This window comes from Podarcis vaucheri, assembly GCF_965113315.1.
Source record: "Podarcis vaucheri genome assembly, chromosome: 9".
NCBI lineage: Eukaryota > Metazoa > Chordata > Lepidosauria > Squamata > Lacertidae > Podarcis > Podarcis vaucheri.
In genome coordinates, this window is record NC_138767.1 from 43005718 (window position 1) to 43023208 (window position 17491).

Below are 17491 nucleotides of genomic sequence, written 5' to 3' on the forward strand. Positions count from 1 at the left end.
TACTGTATATATTTTGGCTGATAGATAGTATGCTATGGTGGAGGTGGAGTTTGGACACCTCCTAAGATAGCATAATCATATTTTGCATGATGGTTCTTGAGATCAAGGAGCAGGTTTTTGTCTATATTTGGATATGATTGGACACTACTTTGAATCAAGATGGCAGACTGAACCATCCCAAACTGCACTGATTTAAACCACTGATGTTGAAATCCACTGGTTTTCTTTCGGCAGGAGGCTGCTGCTGATTCATAACTGAAAATCCAGTTACTTTTAACATTTGAAGTACTTTGTGCGTAGTACTTGTGAGTGTGTTGATTTCGTGAAACCGGAAATATTGCATTGTGCCATATATGAAACCACAGTGTGAAAAGGAGGCCATCCTTCCTTTCCCATCATCTTCTCGCATCCCCTTCGCTTCCATCCAAAGACAGCCCTTTCAAGGCCCTCTGAGACTGATCAGAGAAAGAAGGCAAAACCCGCGTCCCTTTAAGCGTGCGTCTTGCGGCGCGCCCGGGGAAGGCTCGGAATCCCCGCGTATCCAATGACAAAACACCGGGCGGGGATTGCGCGTTCGGGAAGCTCCCAGGCTTGGATTGCGGGGCTGCGGAACTCGAGCCAGCCGCAGGGGGGAGCTGTGCGTGCCGCCGGGCAAACCCGCTTGGCTCGCTCCCAGTCATATGACTGGCCGCCTCCATTAATGCCTGTCTGGGAAGAGAGGGAGGCGCCGGCTCAGGGGGCGGCGGGGCGAGGCGGAGCGCTGGAAGCGCAACTCGGGCTGGCCAGATCGTGGCTGGCATGGATGCTACTGCAGCAACAGCAGTAGCGAGCGACTCGTGACCGCGGCCAGCGGAGCGACCTGGCGCAGGTGTCTCCTGGCTCCCCACGCATGCTTCCCTAAGCTTAGGGCGGCAGCATGGCCCCCACGCTGCTCCAAAAGCTGTTTAACAAAAGGGGCGGCGGCGGCAGTAGCAGCAGCAACTCGGCTTCTCCTTGTCAGGCGGCCAAGGAAGGCTCTGCGTTCAGGTGAGTGAGCAAAGTGCATGCATTGTGCCCGGATCATCGAGGTGCCTCTGTGCGAGTTATTTTTCCTCTTATGCATCCAGCTTTTCTCTCTCTCTCTCTCTCTCTCTCCCTATCCGCCCCGCTCTCTTCTTTCTTTCTTTCTCTTTTTGCTTATGCAGCAGCCACCGGGATTACCCTGCGCTCACGGCGGGCGCATTGGTCGACTCGTTCTGCAGATCGAAAGGCGAGGGGAGAAATTGCTTCTTTTGCAGGTCCTACAGGTCGCTTTGGGACGCAGAGCGAATGCAGCGCTCCGCGAGGGATGGAGTTGATCCTAATGTTTAAATGGCTCTGAAATGGTTAAGACGTGTTGCACATGTTCAGCAGCTGTTTCGTAACAGCCTCCCCTCATGGGTAAAGTGTTCGACGCAGCTGGTGGGCCAGGCCTGTGGCTGCCTTTAGACTAGGATGTGCCCTCCCATTTGAGGTGCCTTAGGCACCTCTCTCTGCTTTGAGGTGCCTTAGGCTGCAGTCCTGAATTCACTTACCCTGCATGTAAACCTCTTTGAGCTCCGTAGGACTTGATTCTTCATAGGCATGGTTAGGAATATGCTGTTGGTTTTTTGCTGCACTGAGCTTTAGGTTGGGGAAAGACTTTATTCAACATTCAAGTTGATGTGATGTAGAGAGGGGATGTAGGACTTGAACTCAACCAAGAGGTCAGAAAAAGACACATGCAGCTCTGAACATCTTGAAAGATGCATGCAACACAAATATTTTGATATGTGTACTATGTGATATATATATATATATATATATATATATACACACACACACACACTTGTGATATATGTGCTATGTGTTACAACACCGCAGTACATTCCCCTTTTGACTTAAGCTCCACTGTGTTCACTGGGGTTGGCTCCTTGTAAGTGTGCACAGGATTTCGGTCCTCAGTAAGTAGTGTATGATGAATGGGAAACTTATGACCCTGGAGATCTTATTGAACTACAGTTCTTAATAGCTCTGACCATTGGACATACTGACGGCATATAATGAGAACTGAGAGTCCATTCGCACCCAGAGGGCCATAGGTTCCCAAATGTTTTAGGAGTTGGGAATGTAGCCTTATGTGAACTTGCTAGTATGGCTTCAAAGACACTGCACCCTGTATCTTCTGATACAATGCATACATGTTTTCGATAGGAGTCTTAAACAACAACATCATTCATTCTAAGGACACCTCTTATGTTTGTTTCTTAACCCAATATAATATTTTTAAATCTTTCAGTTTTAAAAGCTGCACAGGCTATTGGGCTGTATAACATGGGCTATAAATCAACACAGTTAGTCTTCTGCTATTTGCTCTCCCCAGTACGTATATGTTTAAAATGAAGTCCTAAGGAAAAACTTAGGCCCACTCTAGCCTAAAAGCTTACACACTGTGTTTTAAAACAATTTTATAATGTTAAGCATTTGTGATTCCTCTCTACAGTTTTCTTAGATGTTGCCATTTAAAGATGCCTTGTTGTGGCCAGAGAGGTAGTAAGTATTTAGGCGATTTAGCATAAAACATTACAGACGTGTGCTACTCATCTGTTGAGCAACCCCATGATGAGCTGACAGTTCTAATATTTATTTTTCTTGTATTGATATTCTGCCTTTCTTCCATCACAGAGCCCATGTGATTCTCCTGTAGGTCATTTGTGAAAATAGGAGGGAGGGAGAAAATTGCATTCAGTATTAGGTTCTGAATTTGTTTTCAAATGATGTTTAGACTACTTGGTTTTTAATTTACTACTGTATGTCCTTAGTGTATGTGTTCTAAATTTACACACATGCATACTGATGCATGCAAACAACCTCGTTGCCCAGTATGACTATTTGTCAACTCATGGGTTAGGATAGCAACTGGTGTCTTGCCTTGTGTTAGTACTGCCAGAATGCTCCTACGTATGCTGAGAATTACAGCTTCATGGAGATAGCTGCAGGGGTCATAGATGTCAGCCTTGTGGAAATGGGGCATGGTGTGGAATGAGCACTGCACTGTAGTGGTAGAACGTAAGCAGGGATGTAGAAGGGTGAGACCTGTGGCCCTCCAGGTGTTGCCAGGTTACAGGTCTCACCATCTCTGTGTATGAAGCAAGCCATGTACAAAGTGAAGCATATAACAGCAGTTGGAGAGTAGAACAGGAAACATTACTATATTCATGGAGGAATGCATCAGTGACCATCTCTGGTCAGGCTGCTCAGCGCTTATTTTCAGGGTAGCTCTGTATATTTAGGAGTAGACAAAAGGATTGAGGTGACTCGATCACTAGAATCATATCACACTTTTGTACAGTGAAAGGATATTTCTAAACCAAGTCCTCATTTCTGCTTCTAGAGATCTGAACAAGCTCAGTTATTCTATCTGCTTTGAACATACAAGCAAAATAAAACAATTTGCTTGAGCATTGCAGGTGGTACCTTACTAAGTCATACTCAGAGTAGACCCATTGAAAGCTAATCATTAAGCCCATTGATTTCAATGTGTACTTTACTCAGACACAACCCAGTGTTTTCACATCATCATTTTCTTGCATCTGTGACTTTCTCCCCAGTAGACTTGCATCCATAAAAAGAGCTTCTCCATTGCAGTTTGGGGTCATATTAGTTTTTCTTTCCTGTAATTAGTCTCATTGCTGCTCCATTTGGTTCTCCATGTTAGCAATCTACAACCACAGAACCAAACTTCTGTGTGTTTGCTGTTCCCTTTTCCCTGTGTTTGCCGAATAATCAGAGGGTTCAGAAATCAGTCATTTCATAATCTGTTCACTTGTATTGTGAGAGAGGCTGGTCAAGGCCAAAGCGATTACATCACATGTGTAGACAGCACACTTTCACATGACATCCCATTCCATTCATTGTGACTGGTTAGGTCTTGTGACTGGGTAATGTCTGGATCTTTTGCCAGATTCGATCCTTTTGAAATGCTAAATATGCTGGGAAAATAAAGACTGAACGGGGGCGGGGAGAAGGACTGGGCAGGGGGCTTTGATTTTCGCCTTCTCCCTGTTCAAAAACTAGTTCTGCTCATTTTAACGTTTTATTTTCCGACTAAACCACTCAAAGTAACATACCCTCCCCTTCAGATTACTCTTTTTCGTTAATCATGCTGAGTTAACACTGCAGTTCTTTTGCAGCCTCAGGTCAAATGGCCAACTTTTAACATAGGTGGAGAGGTCCTCCCTTCCTGGTTCCTTCTGATGTTTCCAGGTGGGAATCCTGTTGCATATATTAAAGCCTCATAACCGTTGCTGGGTCCTTGGAAGGTTATTGGAGTTAGCTGCACACATTCTGGGTGCGATTCTTATATAGCAGTTTTCCTCGGTCTGGTACCCTCCATATATCCCAAGGGCATTAGGCTAAGGAAGATGGATATATGATGACTTCCATGCCACCTCTCCATGTTTCCTGTGAAGTTGCCAGCATCCCCTACACAACCATTCTGTGCATGCCATCTGTGCAGTTCTGAGTGCATAATTTCTAAAGCTGTTTTGACTTAAGCTGATATGGATGTTCTTATCCCTCATCCCCTGTTACTAGACGGTGGGTCACTGTTACTGTTATTTCTTTTCTGTGCTCTGGAACTGAACCCTATCAGAGGCCAAGGTTATACCCAATTTTTGCTCCTTTTGCTGCAGGACCCATATGTCAACCTGAAGTGGACAGCTTGCACGATCATGCCCTATAGAGGTAGATCAGCTGCTGTGCTGAGTGTTGTCCTTTCCTAGTGCAGCTGTGAAATCTTTTTGCTTTGCAATGATCCTTTAGTAACAATAAGAGAACTAAACACCTAGCCACATAGTACCTTTACTCCATAGTACTGTGATTGTGTCATCGAGCTGGACTAGCTGAACTAGTTGAGAGTTCAAATGTAAAATATGCAATTTAGAAAAGTGTTGATGACCCACTTCCTAAGGGTGGGGGAATTGACATAGTTTGGCTTTTACTTTATGGCATAAAGCTTTTTGGCTTCTGATACATTCACATGGGCTTAAAATTACTAGTAGGCTGGCAAGCAGGTGAAGGAGATCATCTCTATGCCTATGTGCTGTTATAAAAAGCTCTCTTGGTGTGATGCCATCACTACAGGCTGGTTGTGGTGAGCTGTTCAAACTGGTGATGATGAGCATGGGCACAGGCAACATTTGCAGGATTGAAATGTATGGAATCGCGTGGAGCTCTAGTATCCGATTTTAGGAGCATTTGAGAATATCTCAGTGCCCTGGGTAAATCTGATGTACATCTGTGTCTTCTAGAATCTGGTCCCTCTTCCTTCAGCTGAATTGCCAGGCGTGCAGTGCACGGGTAACAAAACTTGGTCGCATGTCCATAGAGAAATCCTTAATATTAAGATCTCTCTGTTGGAGCTTGAGGTTGCCTTTGCAGTTGTCTTGAGCAGCCTGCGGGTGGAGAGAGAGTTAGTGAGACTTCCCCCTTTTTAAAGTGATCCCATGAGTGCCTGCTTATGGAAATATTTTGTGGGAATGTATCTCCCCCTCCCCCCACGCCTAGATTTTATACCCTGGTCCAGCACGGTTGATAAATTTGACTACGGGCATTTCCACCTTAGCAGCATCCTTATTTGGAAATGTTTGATATAAGTGGCACAGTTGCGGTATAACTTATTTCCTGCTGAAAACCAAAATGAAAACATATTAAAACCAGTGTGCAATAATTTGCTAAAACTGCTGCATCTAAATAATACCTTGGGATATGTGTTAGCAAGTTTTGAACACAGTAGGCTTCTGCTTTGAATACACTTAAGCTTTGAATACTCCAGTTCTGTCCTTTCTAGGATTTGCAGCTGAACACATGCTTTATTGCTGCTGTTCAGGATCCTTAGCTGGTAACAATATGTTAGCTTTGGTGAATGAGCTCATTCAGTTGGCAGTAGATTGCAAGCCATTCCTTTGGTCATGCTGCAATGCTTAGAGAGAGTCTGCCAGCATGAAATTTAAAAATTAGCAATACTCCATTGCTGGTAAAAGGGAAGAAAGCGTAAATGAATTTTGTTGCTTACTTGTTACTTACTTTAATGGTACCATAGAGGCTCTGGAACAACACTATATGTAAGGCTGTGTGGATTTCTACTGTGTTCCTGTTATAAAGTATAAATTCTACACGTTGTGATTTTTCGTGTAAGTAATTTGGTATGAAGCACCTTGAGTCAGGTGTGCAACTTGCCAGATTTTTAGGAAAGGTAGGTGAGAAAGTGGTGGTCAAAACAACTGCTGGAAAATATAGGGAGAGACACATGGCTGGGCGCAGTTTGGTATTGTATCAAGTATCTTCTGTCTTTCTTCTTTGTTGATCACTCGTAGCCGAGTAAGATTGTCTTTCATAAACACGGTTTTAGCAATGATTTCGTAAGTGACTGTAGAGGCCAATTCTGGATCCACACATCCTTCCACATTGGGGACATTGGTTTCCGGGCAGGAGTTGATCCATGGTGTGGATTTGCCAAGCATGCCTTCCTCTTAGCATATTTTTCCCTTGCGTCCTGAGTTTGCGCAATGGTATCTTCTGTATATAGCAAAGTGAGCTACTATATAAAGAAGAAAACAAAGGTTTGGTACCTGGGTAGGTGGTCACTGGTCCATTGTGTCTGTTGCTTGAGTATTGGCCCTAACCTGAAAGACTAAGGGAAGGGAAGGGAAATGGTGGTTGCGTGAAGGCTAGGTTGCAAGAGGGTTCAGTATGTGAATCTATATAACATGTTTATTGCTTATGAAGTATTTGAGGTTAGGTAAGGGCTTTTCATTTTATTTTTTTTAAAATGAGGTGCATGAGTGAATTCGTAAGTGTCATTAAGCTTCTCTAAGACTGAAAGGGTTTGGATGGTTGTTTTTGTTGCAGAACTTTATTCAGAGGAGAGAGCTGCTTCTGGTTACCATGGAAACATATTTTTGGCAGAAAGCAGGAGGCCTTCAGGCAGGACTTCTCCCTGGATTTATTTCAAATAATTTCTAAACCACTTCAAGATAGGATCTCAGAGCGCCTTATGACAAGAAACACAACATAACAGCAGGAGTGTCTCAGTGAGAACAGTATGGTAAAACACTTAATTAAAACATCATCAGCTTAATTCAGGGGCAGTGAAAACTGGCAGCAACTGCCAGGAGATGCCTGGGCAAAGAGACATGCGGTTTGACTTCATCCCCTGAAGCACACTCCATTGTCTCTTGAGACAGACAGATGCCAACAACAACAATATAAAATACAGTGCTAATGTTCCTATTTTCTTGATATAAAACTGTAATTGAGTTATTGTAGTTACAAGTTAAACGGGACAGCCACAAAATATTGCAGTGGGGAGTGCTTCTTCAGCTTGGTATTGCAGTCACTTCATTCTATTCCTGCTCCACAGTTCCCCAGTTTCCTTTTATTTCTTTTCATTCTGCACCAGACCAGAACCTTCTAGATTCACTAAGCATGCCTTAATTTGGCTGCCTCAGTTCTCCCTGCACCCTGCATCATACCAGGGGTTTTTTTTGCACATGAGGTGTACCTACTTCTACCACATCAAACCTTTTATAGGCAGCTCTTGCTTCCACCCATAACCATCCCTGGTGACATTTACAAATCCGGACAATAAAGAGGTTACCTCTCAAAGAGCAAGAATTTCCAGGACCCTTGGCAAACTACAGTTCCCAGGAATATTTTTTATTGGGGGGGGGGAGCCATATGCTTTAAATGTATGGTGTGGATCTGACCTTGGAATGACATTTTACATGTCATACCAGAACGTCGTGCAAGAAAAGTGAAACTAAACTCAAACTCAAAACACATTATTTTGCAAGAGGTCACACAGGCGGAAGCACGAGAGCTGCTATAGAACCTACCTATTATGACATTACACAAACGCGTCTGCAGACTCTTGCATAAGTGTTTGCAGAACAATGCTAGAGGCAATTTCCCTACCGTTCATGGGTTGGGGGGGTTGCATTCAACCTTTGATAGATATGTCTTGTCTCTGGAATCTATTGCCACTTTTGCTACAAGAGACAGCTTCAGGCCGTGTCATGGCTGTACACCTAGGATGAAACCATTTTAGCCTTTTAATGCTCCATTTCCTGTTTAAATATTAAATCAGATAATGTTGCAATGTGATTGCTAAATGTCCAGTCATATTGTGAATTCTCATTAAGTCTAAATTGAAATATCTTTCATTGTAGCAAAATTATTCCGTCTCATGTGCAAGCTATAAAAAAGAGCTCTTCCATCCTTCTCAATAAACCTTTTTTTAAAAAATCATCTCCTTTGAAATGAATATAGTAAGTTGACTCCAGCAATTTTACCAGCTCCCATATACCTTGACAAATGAGTATAGAAAACAGTGAAGCCATTTCCGGACTTAAGTTTATCATCTATCTCATCGGAGGCAGGATTTCCTAGCATTCATCACCAGTTGAATATGCAAACATCACTCCATAGTGGGGGTTTTTTAATGTTACATGCTGATAAAGTTATAATGGTAGGCATTGTGCCTTTCTTCATTCTCCTTGCACAAAGACTTATGTGCATTGTGCTAGTTGTGACAATTCTATTCCTCTTCAAACGTTAGAATAACACCTATATGAGCATGTTAACTTGAGGATAGTGCCAATGGGAGACTATTATTATTATATAACTTATATAATATAACCCTTGTTCTTTTAATCTCATCTAATTATCTAGCACAGCTGTTGCTCAGTCTTCAAATGGCTAGCCATGAAATAACATTTATTAAACAAATCAAAGATCTGGTTCATGTCATCTTCTGTGGCTACTTCTTTCCTCTCCCTAGAGTCTCCTAAATCCATTTTCACTTGTGGTGCTTTGATGTGGTGCATTAATGTTTGTTTTTTGTTCAGTGGGTGATGGTAGCTTAAACATTTTGCTGCAAACAGCAGTAGTGTAGTGGAAAATTCTGAAGTGCAGCACTGTTGGTGACAATGCATAGCCATGTCCCCAAAGCTATGCCACTTCTAGGGTTATAGAACAAAAATGAACTTCTGACCAATGCAAACATTATAGCTTCTAAAGCAGGGATAGGCAACCTAAGGCCATTGGGCCAGATGCGGCCCAATTGCCTTCTCAATCTGGCCTGTGGATAGTCCAGGAATCAGCGTGTTTTTACATGAGTAGAATGTGCCCTTTTATTTAAAATGGATCTCTGGGTTATTTGTGGGAGATAGGAATTCGTTCATTTTTTTTTTTCAAAATATAGTCCGGCCCACCGCATGGTCTGAGGGACAGTGGACCGGCCCAAGGCTGAAAAAGGTTCCTGGCTCCTGTTCTAAGGCAACCCAGCTTTTTTTGTACTGTGATCTCCACTTTAACATCTAGCCTGATGAAGAGTTCTGGTGGATTCCAAAGCTTGCACACTATTCTGTGACATTTGTATTTATCATATTAAAGTGGTTTTGGAGTTTTGCAAAATAAAAGTGGTACTTTAACCCATAGTTTTTGGTGTGCATGGCTATATATATTTATATATATGTCCTTCAGCTTGGCTTACTTGGTGGATATCTCTCTAAGAAAAACTTACTTATTTGAAATGCCAAAGACTGGCAAATAGTGCCCCAAGGAGATGCCATCATCATCTCTGCTGTGTTGGTGTTGCATCATCCTTGCCCATCCTTGATCTGCCACACTTTTGGTTGTAAGAGCAGCAGCGTCATTTTGGACTCAGTATGCAAGACTGAATGCTGGCCTTCTTTCCTGTAACAGTGCACTGAATTTAGCTGTCTCCTACCTCCATCTGTAGACAGGTTGAGATCCTACCTGCCCACAGACAGTCTCACCAGAGTGGTGCATGCCCTGGTTATCTCCCGCTTGGACCACTGCAATGCACTTTATGTGGGGCTACCTTTGAAGGTGACTCGGAAGCTACAACTAATCCAGAATGCAGCAGCAAGACTGGTGACTGGGAATGGCCGCCGAGACATATAACTCCAGTCCTAAAGGATCTTCACTGGCTCCCAGTACGTTTCCAAGCACAATTCAAAGTGTTGGTTCTGACCTTTAAAGCCCTAAACTGCATTGGCCCAGTATACTTGAAGGAGCATCTCCACCCCCATCGCTCAGCCCTCCACCCCCATCGCTCAGGACTGAGGTCCTCCTCCTAGGGTCTTCTGCTGGTTCCCTCACTACGAAACATGAAGTTACAGGGAACCGGGCAGAGGGCCTTCTCGGTAGTGGCACCCTCCCTGTGGAATGCCCTCCCTTCAGATGTCAAGAAGATAAAGAATTAGACAACTTTTAGAAGACATCTGAAGGCAGTCCTGTATCGGAAGGTTTTTAACACATGATGTTTTTATTATGTTTTTAGATATGCTGTAAGCCACCCAGATTGGCTGGGGGATCCCAGCCAGATGGGCAGGGTATAAATAATAAAATTATTATTATTGGCTGACTACTTTTATTGAAGAGGCCTTTGAGCTGCATCACTGAAACATTTCTGAAGCAGCACTTTTAATCAAGCTGGTGCTTTCTAGTCATGGAGCAGATAACAGAAGCAACATTAATCTGTGTGTGTGTGTGTGTGTGTGTGTTTGAGGGAGAGAGAGAGAACCCCTAACACTCCTCCACAAACAGGAACATGGAAAACTGCTGAACAAACTAGGAAGCACCAGTCAGAAAATGTAGCCAAGCCCATGTATCAGGATGCCAAACCCAGGTGTGGTCAGGAAGACTCAGCTGACCTGTGCCTGCTGTACGGGAAATCTTGGGCAATGACATCAGTTAGTAATGAAGGGCAAAAATTGAAGCTGGTGCAATCGACGACTGTGGGTGCTAATTGTATCTATTACCTGGGCTCTCTGCCGTCACAGAAAGGCTTTGATTTTTAAAATGACACGTTTAAAATACATGGTAGAGGCTTGAGGGAAAGGTGTGGTGGGTTGGGAAGGTAAATGCAGGCACATTAAGGCATAAGGTAGATTTCTGTGTCTGGCAAAGAGCTTTTCAGTTGGTTGTGTCCTGGCAGCCTCTCTGCTGAGCACTGTGTTCTTGGAAGTTGGATGCATCACATGGTTCCGTCTGGAACAAGTGCCCTGTGAAATGAGGCATCATCTGAGATGAGGAAGGATGAATGCGAAAGGCAATGACTCTGGGCAGAACCCCACCCCTTGTTTGGAAAACAGCAAATGCTTTGGCAAAACAGCTTTGTGCACCAGCAAAGTTTAAATGGATGCGGGAAGTTTGGTGCTAGACCTTAATTGTGCTTGCATTCCATATTGATACATCAAGGAAGACAAAGATCTTGTCATATATATATGTGTCTCTTAAAGGCCTCCAGGTGTGTGTGACTGTGTGTATGTAGGTGTGTGTGTTTAAAAACAAATCAGACTTGAACTATTACCCCCACTTTCCTACTTCTTGTGTAAAAGAATCATTTGTTTTCATTTACTTGCATGGCTGCCAACCTATTTCTTAAAGAGCTCCTGTACCTTCTAAACCAGTGGTTCCCAACCTTTTTTTGGCCATGCTCCACCTAAGCACCCCTAAAATCCTGATCCCCCTGACATGTAATTCTTATTATTCAAAAAGAGAACTGCTATTCACGTGGAGGAAGCCTAAAAGGCCACACACTGTTAATAACTCATTCTTGAATTGCCCCCTTTAAAAATCAAATTGCCCCCCTGTGGGGCGTGTGCCGCACATTGGGAACCATGGTTCTAAACTATGATTTATTATTATTTAGTGCATTTATATTCCTCATTTTTCTCCAAGGAGCTCAAAGTTGTATACTGTATTTTTTGCTCTATAAGATGCACTTTTCCCCTCTTAAAAAGTAAGGGGAAATGTGTGTGCCTCTTATGGAGGGAATGCAGGCGGGAGGCGCTGTTCAGCGCTCCCTTTAAAGAGCTGCATGGAGCATGTGTGCGGCTCTTGGGGGCCCTTCTCCCTCCTTGGGGAAAAGCCCCATGCTCCACACGCTCTTTAAAGGGAGTGCGGCTCTTGGGGGAGTCTAAGCCGCGCACAGTCTCTCCCAGGCAGGGGATGAAGGCTATCCCATAAGCCGCATGCTCTGTCACTTCCCCCACCTCCCGCAAAAGCCAGGGATAGCCGCACTCCCTTTAAAGAGCGTGTGGAGTGTGTTTGCGGCTCTTGGGGGTTTTTCCACCTCGGGGAAAAGCCTGCAAGCGCCACACACAGCTCCACGTGGCTCGTGAAAGGGAGCGCTGAGCAGAGCCTGAGATGCATACAGGCTCTGCTCAGTGCTCCCTTTAAATATTCCCCCCCCCCCGCATTCCCCCTCTAAAAACTAGGTGCGCCTTATGGTCAGGTGCGCCTTATGGAGCGAAAAATACGGTACATGGTTCCCCCCTTGTCATTTAATCCCCACCACAACCCATTGAGGTAGGTTAAGCTGAGATGCAGTGAGTGGCCTAAAGTCACCCAATGAGCTTCATGGCTGAGTGGGGATTTGAACCTTGGTCTCCCGGGTCCTGGTCGTGATTCTAGTCACTACATCACACTGGCTGTCTAAATATGTGTGTGATAACCCAACAAGTGGTTTTGTTTTTGCCCATTGCTGCATCTTCATGTCAGGAAAATTTATGCCACTTCCATACACACACCCATTCCACAGCTGTTTAAAGGCACAGGAATCCTGTAAGGTAGGGAAGGAAAGTTGCCAGTTGCCTGTGAGGGAGAGAAGGAAAATTTAACTGCTTCCTGGAGTTGAGCTGGCCACAATTAAATTGTTAGTCTTTAATGTGTCACAAGGTTCTTTGTTTCTGTGCTGTGACCATTGTCTGCTTGCTGGTCAAGCTTAATCATCAGTGAGAGAAGGTTAATGGTCCTGTTGAGTCTTGGTTTGCAAAACTGGATCCTGTGATCCCATATTAATGTACTGGGATTCAAAGCATCAGTATTAACGATTCCAATATACATAACAGTTCAGTACACTTTAGAACTGGCAGTCTGCCTTGTGATCCTGAAGGTGTCCTGGTGTCGGATTTTTCCTCAGGATTTTCTCAGTTCCATTAGATCATAAGATGAACAGCATCCATTCCTCAGAAGGTTTATGGCATACAATGATCTACAAACAAAGTGTCATACAGATAAAGCTCAGGTGGTTTTTTTCTCCCCCTCTTCCCTCTCCACACAAAGCTGAAAGGAATTTGGAAAATCTAGGATATGCCCTTCTTCTGAAGGTGATTTACATGTAAACAAAGGATCATGAAGGGTTCCTTGGCATTTCTGCAAGAGCTGTGATAAAAGGGAGAACTATAAAGATGGAAGTGGACATAATTGGATTTTATAACCAGTTATTAACTTCTGCATAGCAAAATATTCTAGAGCCCGATCTGAGGAAACTTAGTATAGCCATCTTGCTGAAGCTAAGCAGGTCTTGATCTGATCAGTGCCTACATAGAAGACACATGTGTTCATTGATGGAAGAAAGGCAGGAAAATCTGTCTATCTCTTGAAAATTATGGGTTGTATCCTACTATGACTGCTTTCTCTGACCCAGAGAAAGCTTCTATGTCCAGAAAGAGAGGGGAAGCCCCCCCCAGTGCACTTTTCCAAAGGGTCCCCCAAGTTTCTGGAGTACATTTTGGGAGGCATGATGTGGGGAGTTGCAGAGGGAATGGGAATTTATGGAAATTGCTCCATCACCCCCCTACCTCCTTCATGGCAGTTTTTGCTGGAGCAACTATCCTTTTGTGCATAGGCATACATAATTGGTACCCCCCCCATGTGTCTATACCAGGCATAGGCAAGCTTGGCCCTCCAGGTGTTTTAGGACTACAATTCCCATCATCCCTGACCACTGGTCCTGTTAGCTAGGGGTGATGGGAGTTGTAGTCCCAAAACATCTGCAGGGCCGAGTTTGCCTATGCCTGGTCTTTACATTTACCAGGCCACTTTTTCCTGTATTGTAGACTCTATGTGTATCTGATACAACCTATTCAGAAACTAAAAGTTGTTTCCTCCCTGTTGTGTAATTTCTTTGCTGTGATAGCTGTAAAATTTCCATCCCTTTAGTTTAGTTCATTAGCAGCATTCTGTTTCCCCCTGTGTAACTCAACCCAGGACCAAAAGTTAGACTCTGTAAATCACATGCCCTCAGTATTTGTGGCTTACAAATAGGCCTTGTGAGAAACTGATAACGCTGCCTCACAGTTAAACAGGTGGGATACAGATCAGCAATGCTGGCCTGATTGCTTTGCATTCAATGTGAACTTTGCATCAATGTGATGAGCCCTTTATAGCCCATGCATCTAGTGGAATGATAGCATTTATGTTTCTGTTACTGTGGAAGTCTGTAGGCTGTTGAATTGTATTCCGTTATAGATCCGTTGCTAGTTGTTGTGGTCCTTATACTGTGTGTGCAGTGAGGGGCACATTTGGGTATCTTGCTGCAGCTGTTTATGCCCTTTATTCTGAGGGTATTGTGAAAGATTCTGTATACCTTTGCTTGTAATTGTTCTGTGAAAAGCAACCAAAAAAATAGTTGGTTGGCATCTGTCTCGGGAGACAGTGGGGGAGTGCGCCTTTGGGGGTGAAGTCAAACTGTTGGAAGGTTGTAGCGCCTGCTGTAGCTGTAGAGACTAATGCAGGAGAGACATGTTTTGTTGCAGCTGGGGCAGATGTGGGGAAAGTATATAATGGAACTAAAGTGTCATATAATCTGGAGCTAATGGCCATGTTTGCACACCATGTTAAACCAGATTAGTGCAAAGTGAAGGAGGTGTAGCAAACCTCATGCTCATTCCTTCCTCTTCTGTACTCCTGCATGGGTTCAAGTTGGCTTGTTTTCAACCTAGCCATAGGTATTAGCAACATTTTGTCATTTTGGACAAAATGGTTAAGCAGAAGCAAAGCCTTCCAAATTCTTCTGCATGGAAAGAAAGAGAAGGGAGGACACAAGAGCCATACTGGCCCAAGCCCCAGGCCTATCTGTCTGTTCCCACAGTGGTTAACCAGACGCCTATGTAAAGCCTGCAAGCAGGATAGTGGCACCCATCCCACTTGTGATTCCTAGCATCCGGTATACAGAGGTGCACTTGCCTCTGACAGTGGAGGTAGAGCATAGCCACCCTGTGTGGTTTAGTGCAGCCTTTCTCAACTTGATGCCCTCCAGTTGTTGTCCAATTAAAGCTCCCCTCTTACCTGGCCATGGGCCATCCTGCCTGTGACCAGTGGAAGTTGTAGTCCCAAAAGCATGAAATGCTGACTTTATTCTTTAACTTCCATTCTGTCCATTTGTGCCAGAGGCAAAAGCAATAATGGATCTAAAATAAATCTGCAGTGTTGCTCAGTTGACTTAAAACACTGGTTGTGTTTGACTGTAACTTAAGTGTAAAGGGCAGGGGGGAGTGTCTCTTAGGAATCTCTCCAGGCCTTCAAAATTTTCCTGTGCTCTTTAACCAGCCCCTGTGTGTTGATCATCATCTCACACTATATGGGAATTGCTTGCAATATTATCAGCACTAGAAGGCAAACATTCTAAGGGGTGGGAGGTAGGGAGGTCGCTGTCCCTTCCTTTGTGTTAATCATTCCCTACCGATAACCTGTGGCATTGGTGACAGGTTCCTGTTTGCATTGGAAGTGATGGTGCTGAGACACAAGGTTGCTAAGAGCTGTCAGATGACACTTGCTCACATGAGCCCATTAGGAGGGTGTTGCAGCCAGTTTTAAAACAAGTTTGCAACTAGGGAGTCAGTGAGAAAGCAACCTCTCTCTATATATCCAAGGCCATCTGGTTAGGTCTTGTGATCAAATAATTGCTAGCTACAGAAGCATACCAGGAAGCAAGAGAGTCATAGCTCTTACTAGCTACTGCATCTGACAGCAAATTGGTTGGATTACTAGGATATTCAAGTTGTGCTTATTTCTTTTTTTGAAATTAAATTATGTAGTGCATTGTGAGCCTTTGGAATAGAGAATATTTACAGGCATGATGCAGCAAGGACCACTCCTTTAAAGAAAGAAGACAACAACGAAGAAGAAGAAGAAGAAGAAGAAGAAGAAGAAGAAGAAGAAGAAGAAGGAAACCCAAATGTATGCTGTTCAATTCTTGGTTGAATTTCCCCCCCCCCAGTGAGAAAGTTTATAACCAATAGATACTGAACTGTAATGAAGGACCCTAGGTAGATCACTCTTCAGTACACACTGGCTACTTCAAAGAAGTGATGAATGTGTGTTTGTGTAAAAGAGAGAGGGAATACCTGTGAGCTCAACATGTGTGGAGGCCCGCCAAAGACGTCAAACAGCACAGGGGACCAGACTGAAAAAGAAAGAGAGATTCGTGGTTCCTCTATCACATTGGAGAACAGCTTTTCAAAGGCAAGGTTGAATAAGGCTAAGAAACCACTTGTGGTGGGAAAGAGTTCCAATTATTCAAAGGGAGTATCTGGAAAGCTATCAAAAAGGTAGGAAAGCTTAATTCAAAAATTGCATTTTGGTGGGGTAGGACTTTGAGACTATGCATTCTAACTTGCATAGTAGAAAAGTAAGACTAATCCTAAAAAGGGGCATCACAGTTTTAGCCAATTAACCCCTCTTCCAGGGAAATCACTTGGCAGTTACCCTTAATATCTTAACTATATTGCATATTTGATGCTAACAAATTATTGTGCAGGTTAGTTGGAATCTAACTAACTGAGAGAAGGAAGTGTTTAACTGAAATGTTGTGCCTGCGTTGGTTGTGTATATTAAGATAAGGAGATTGAAAAAGGATTCTCCATGTGTGGCCCTATGAGCTACAGATGCTAGCAATAAGTGAAATTCTTTAACGTTTACAATTTGAATAGGTTCCTCAAAAGGCATGTAAAACAGACTGATTTTACACACATGCTACCTTCAGCACTTCATTATTTAACAAAATAAATGTACAAATTAACAAAATTAATATACCAGAAGGACAGATCGTGAAGCTGAGGCTCCAATACTTTGGCCACCTCATGAGAAGAGAAGACTCCCTGGAAAAGACCCTGATGCTGGGAAAGATGGAGGGCACAAGGAGAAGGGGACGACAGAGGACGAGATGGTTGGACAGTGTTCTCGAAGCTACAAACATGAGTCTGACTAAACTGTGGGAGGCAGTGGAAGACAGGAGTGCCTGGCGTTCTCTGGTCCATGGGGTCACGAAGAGTCGGACATGACTAAGTAACAACAACAACAGTGTACCACTTGCTTGTCAATCAAACCTCTAAGCGATTTACAAAAAAATAAAGCAAGCCTGAAAATAAAGAAGAAATTTTGAAAATAAAAAACCTTTACAATAAGTGGGAAAAGATTAAAATACATGTTTGCCTAAAAGATTAAAATACATGTTTGTCTAAAATAAAATGTTTTCAGCAGGTACCAATAGGAGTGCAGTGAAGATGCGAGATAGTTCCGAAGAGTAGGTGTTGCCATGCTAGAAGATATTTTTTCTTTCAAGTGTGGAATTGATATTTTGTGGCACCTATAAAGTGGCAATGAAGCAGTAGGGTGG

At 43.5% G+C, this 17491-nt stretch overlaps 1 protein-coding gene across 4 annotated transcripts in view; it reads left to right on the forward strand.

Moving 5' to 3' along the window:
• FNIP2 (folliculin interacting protein 2) overlaps positions 1-17491 on the forward strand; it is a 43696-nt gene continuing 26205 nt past the window's right edge. For 2 of the 4 annotated variants that reach the window (XM_082237193.1, XM_082237194.1), the window contains exon 1: positions 1-1026. In XM_082237193.1, coding sequence (XP_082093319.1) covers positions 917-1026 — 110 coding nt within the window. In that variant the 5' untranslated portion in view covers positions 1-916. Of the gene's footprint in view, positions 1027-15694; positions 16425-17491 lie in introns of those variants that run through there. The other 2 variants (XM_082237191.1, XM_082237192.1) reach the window with 2 other exon arrangements.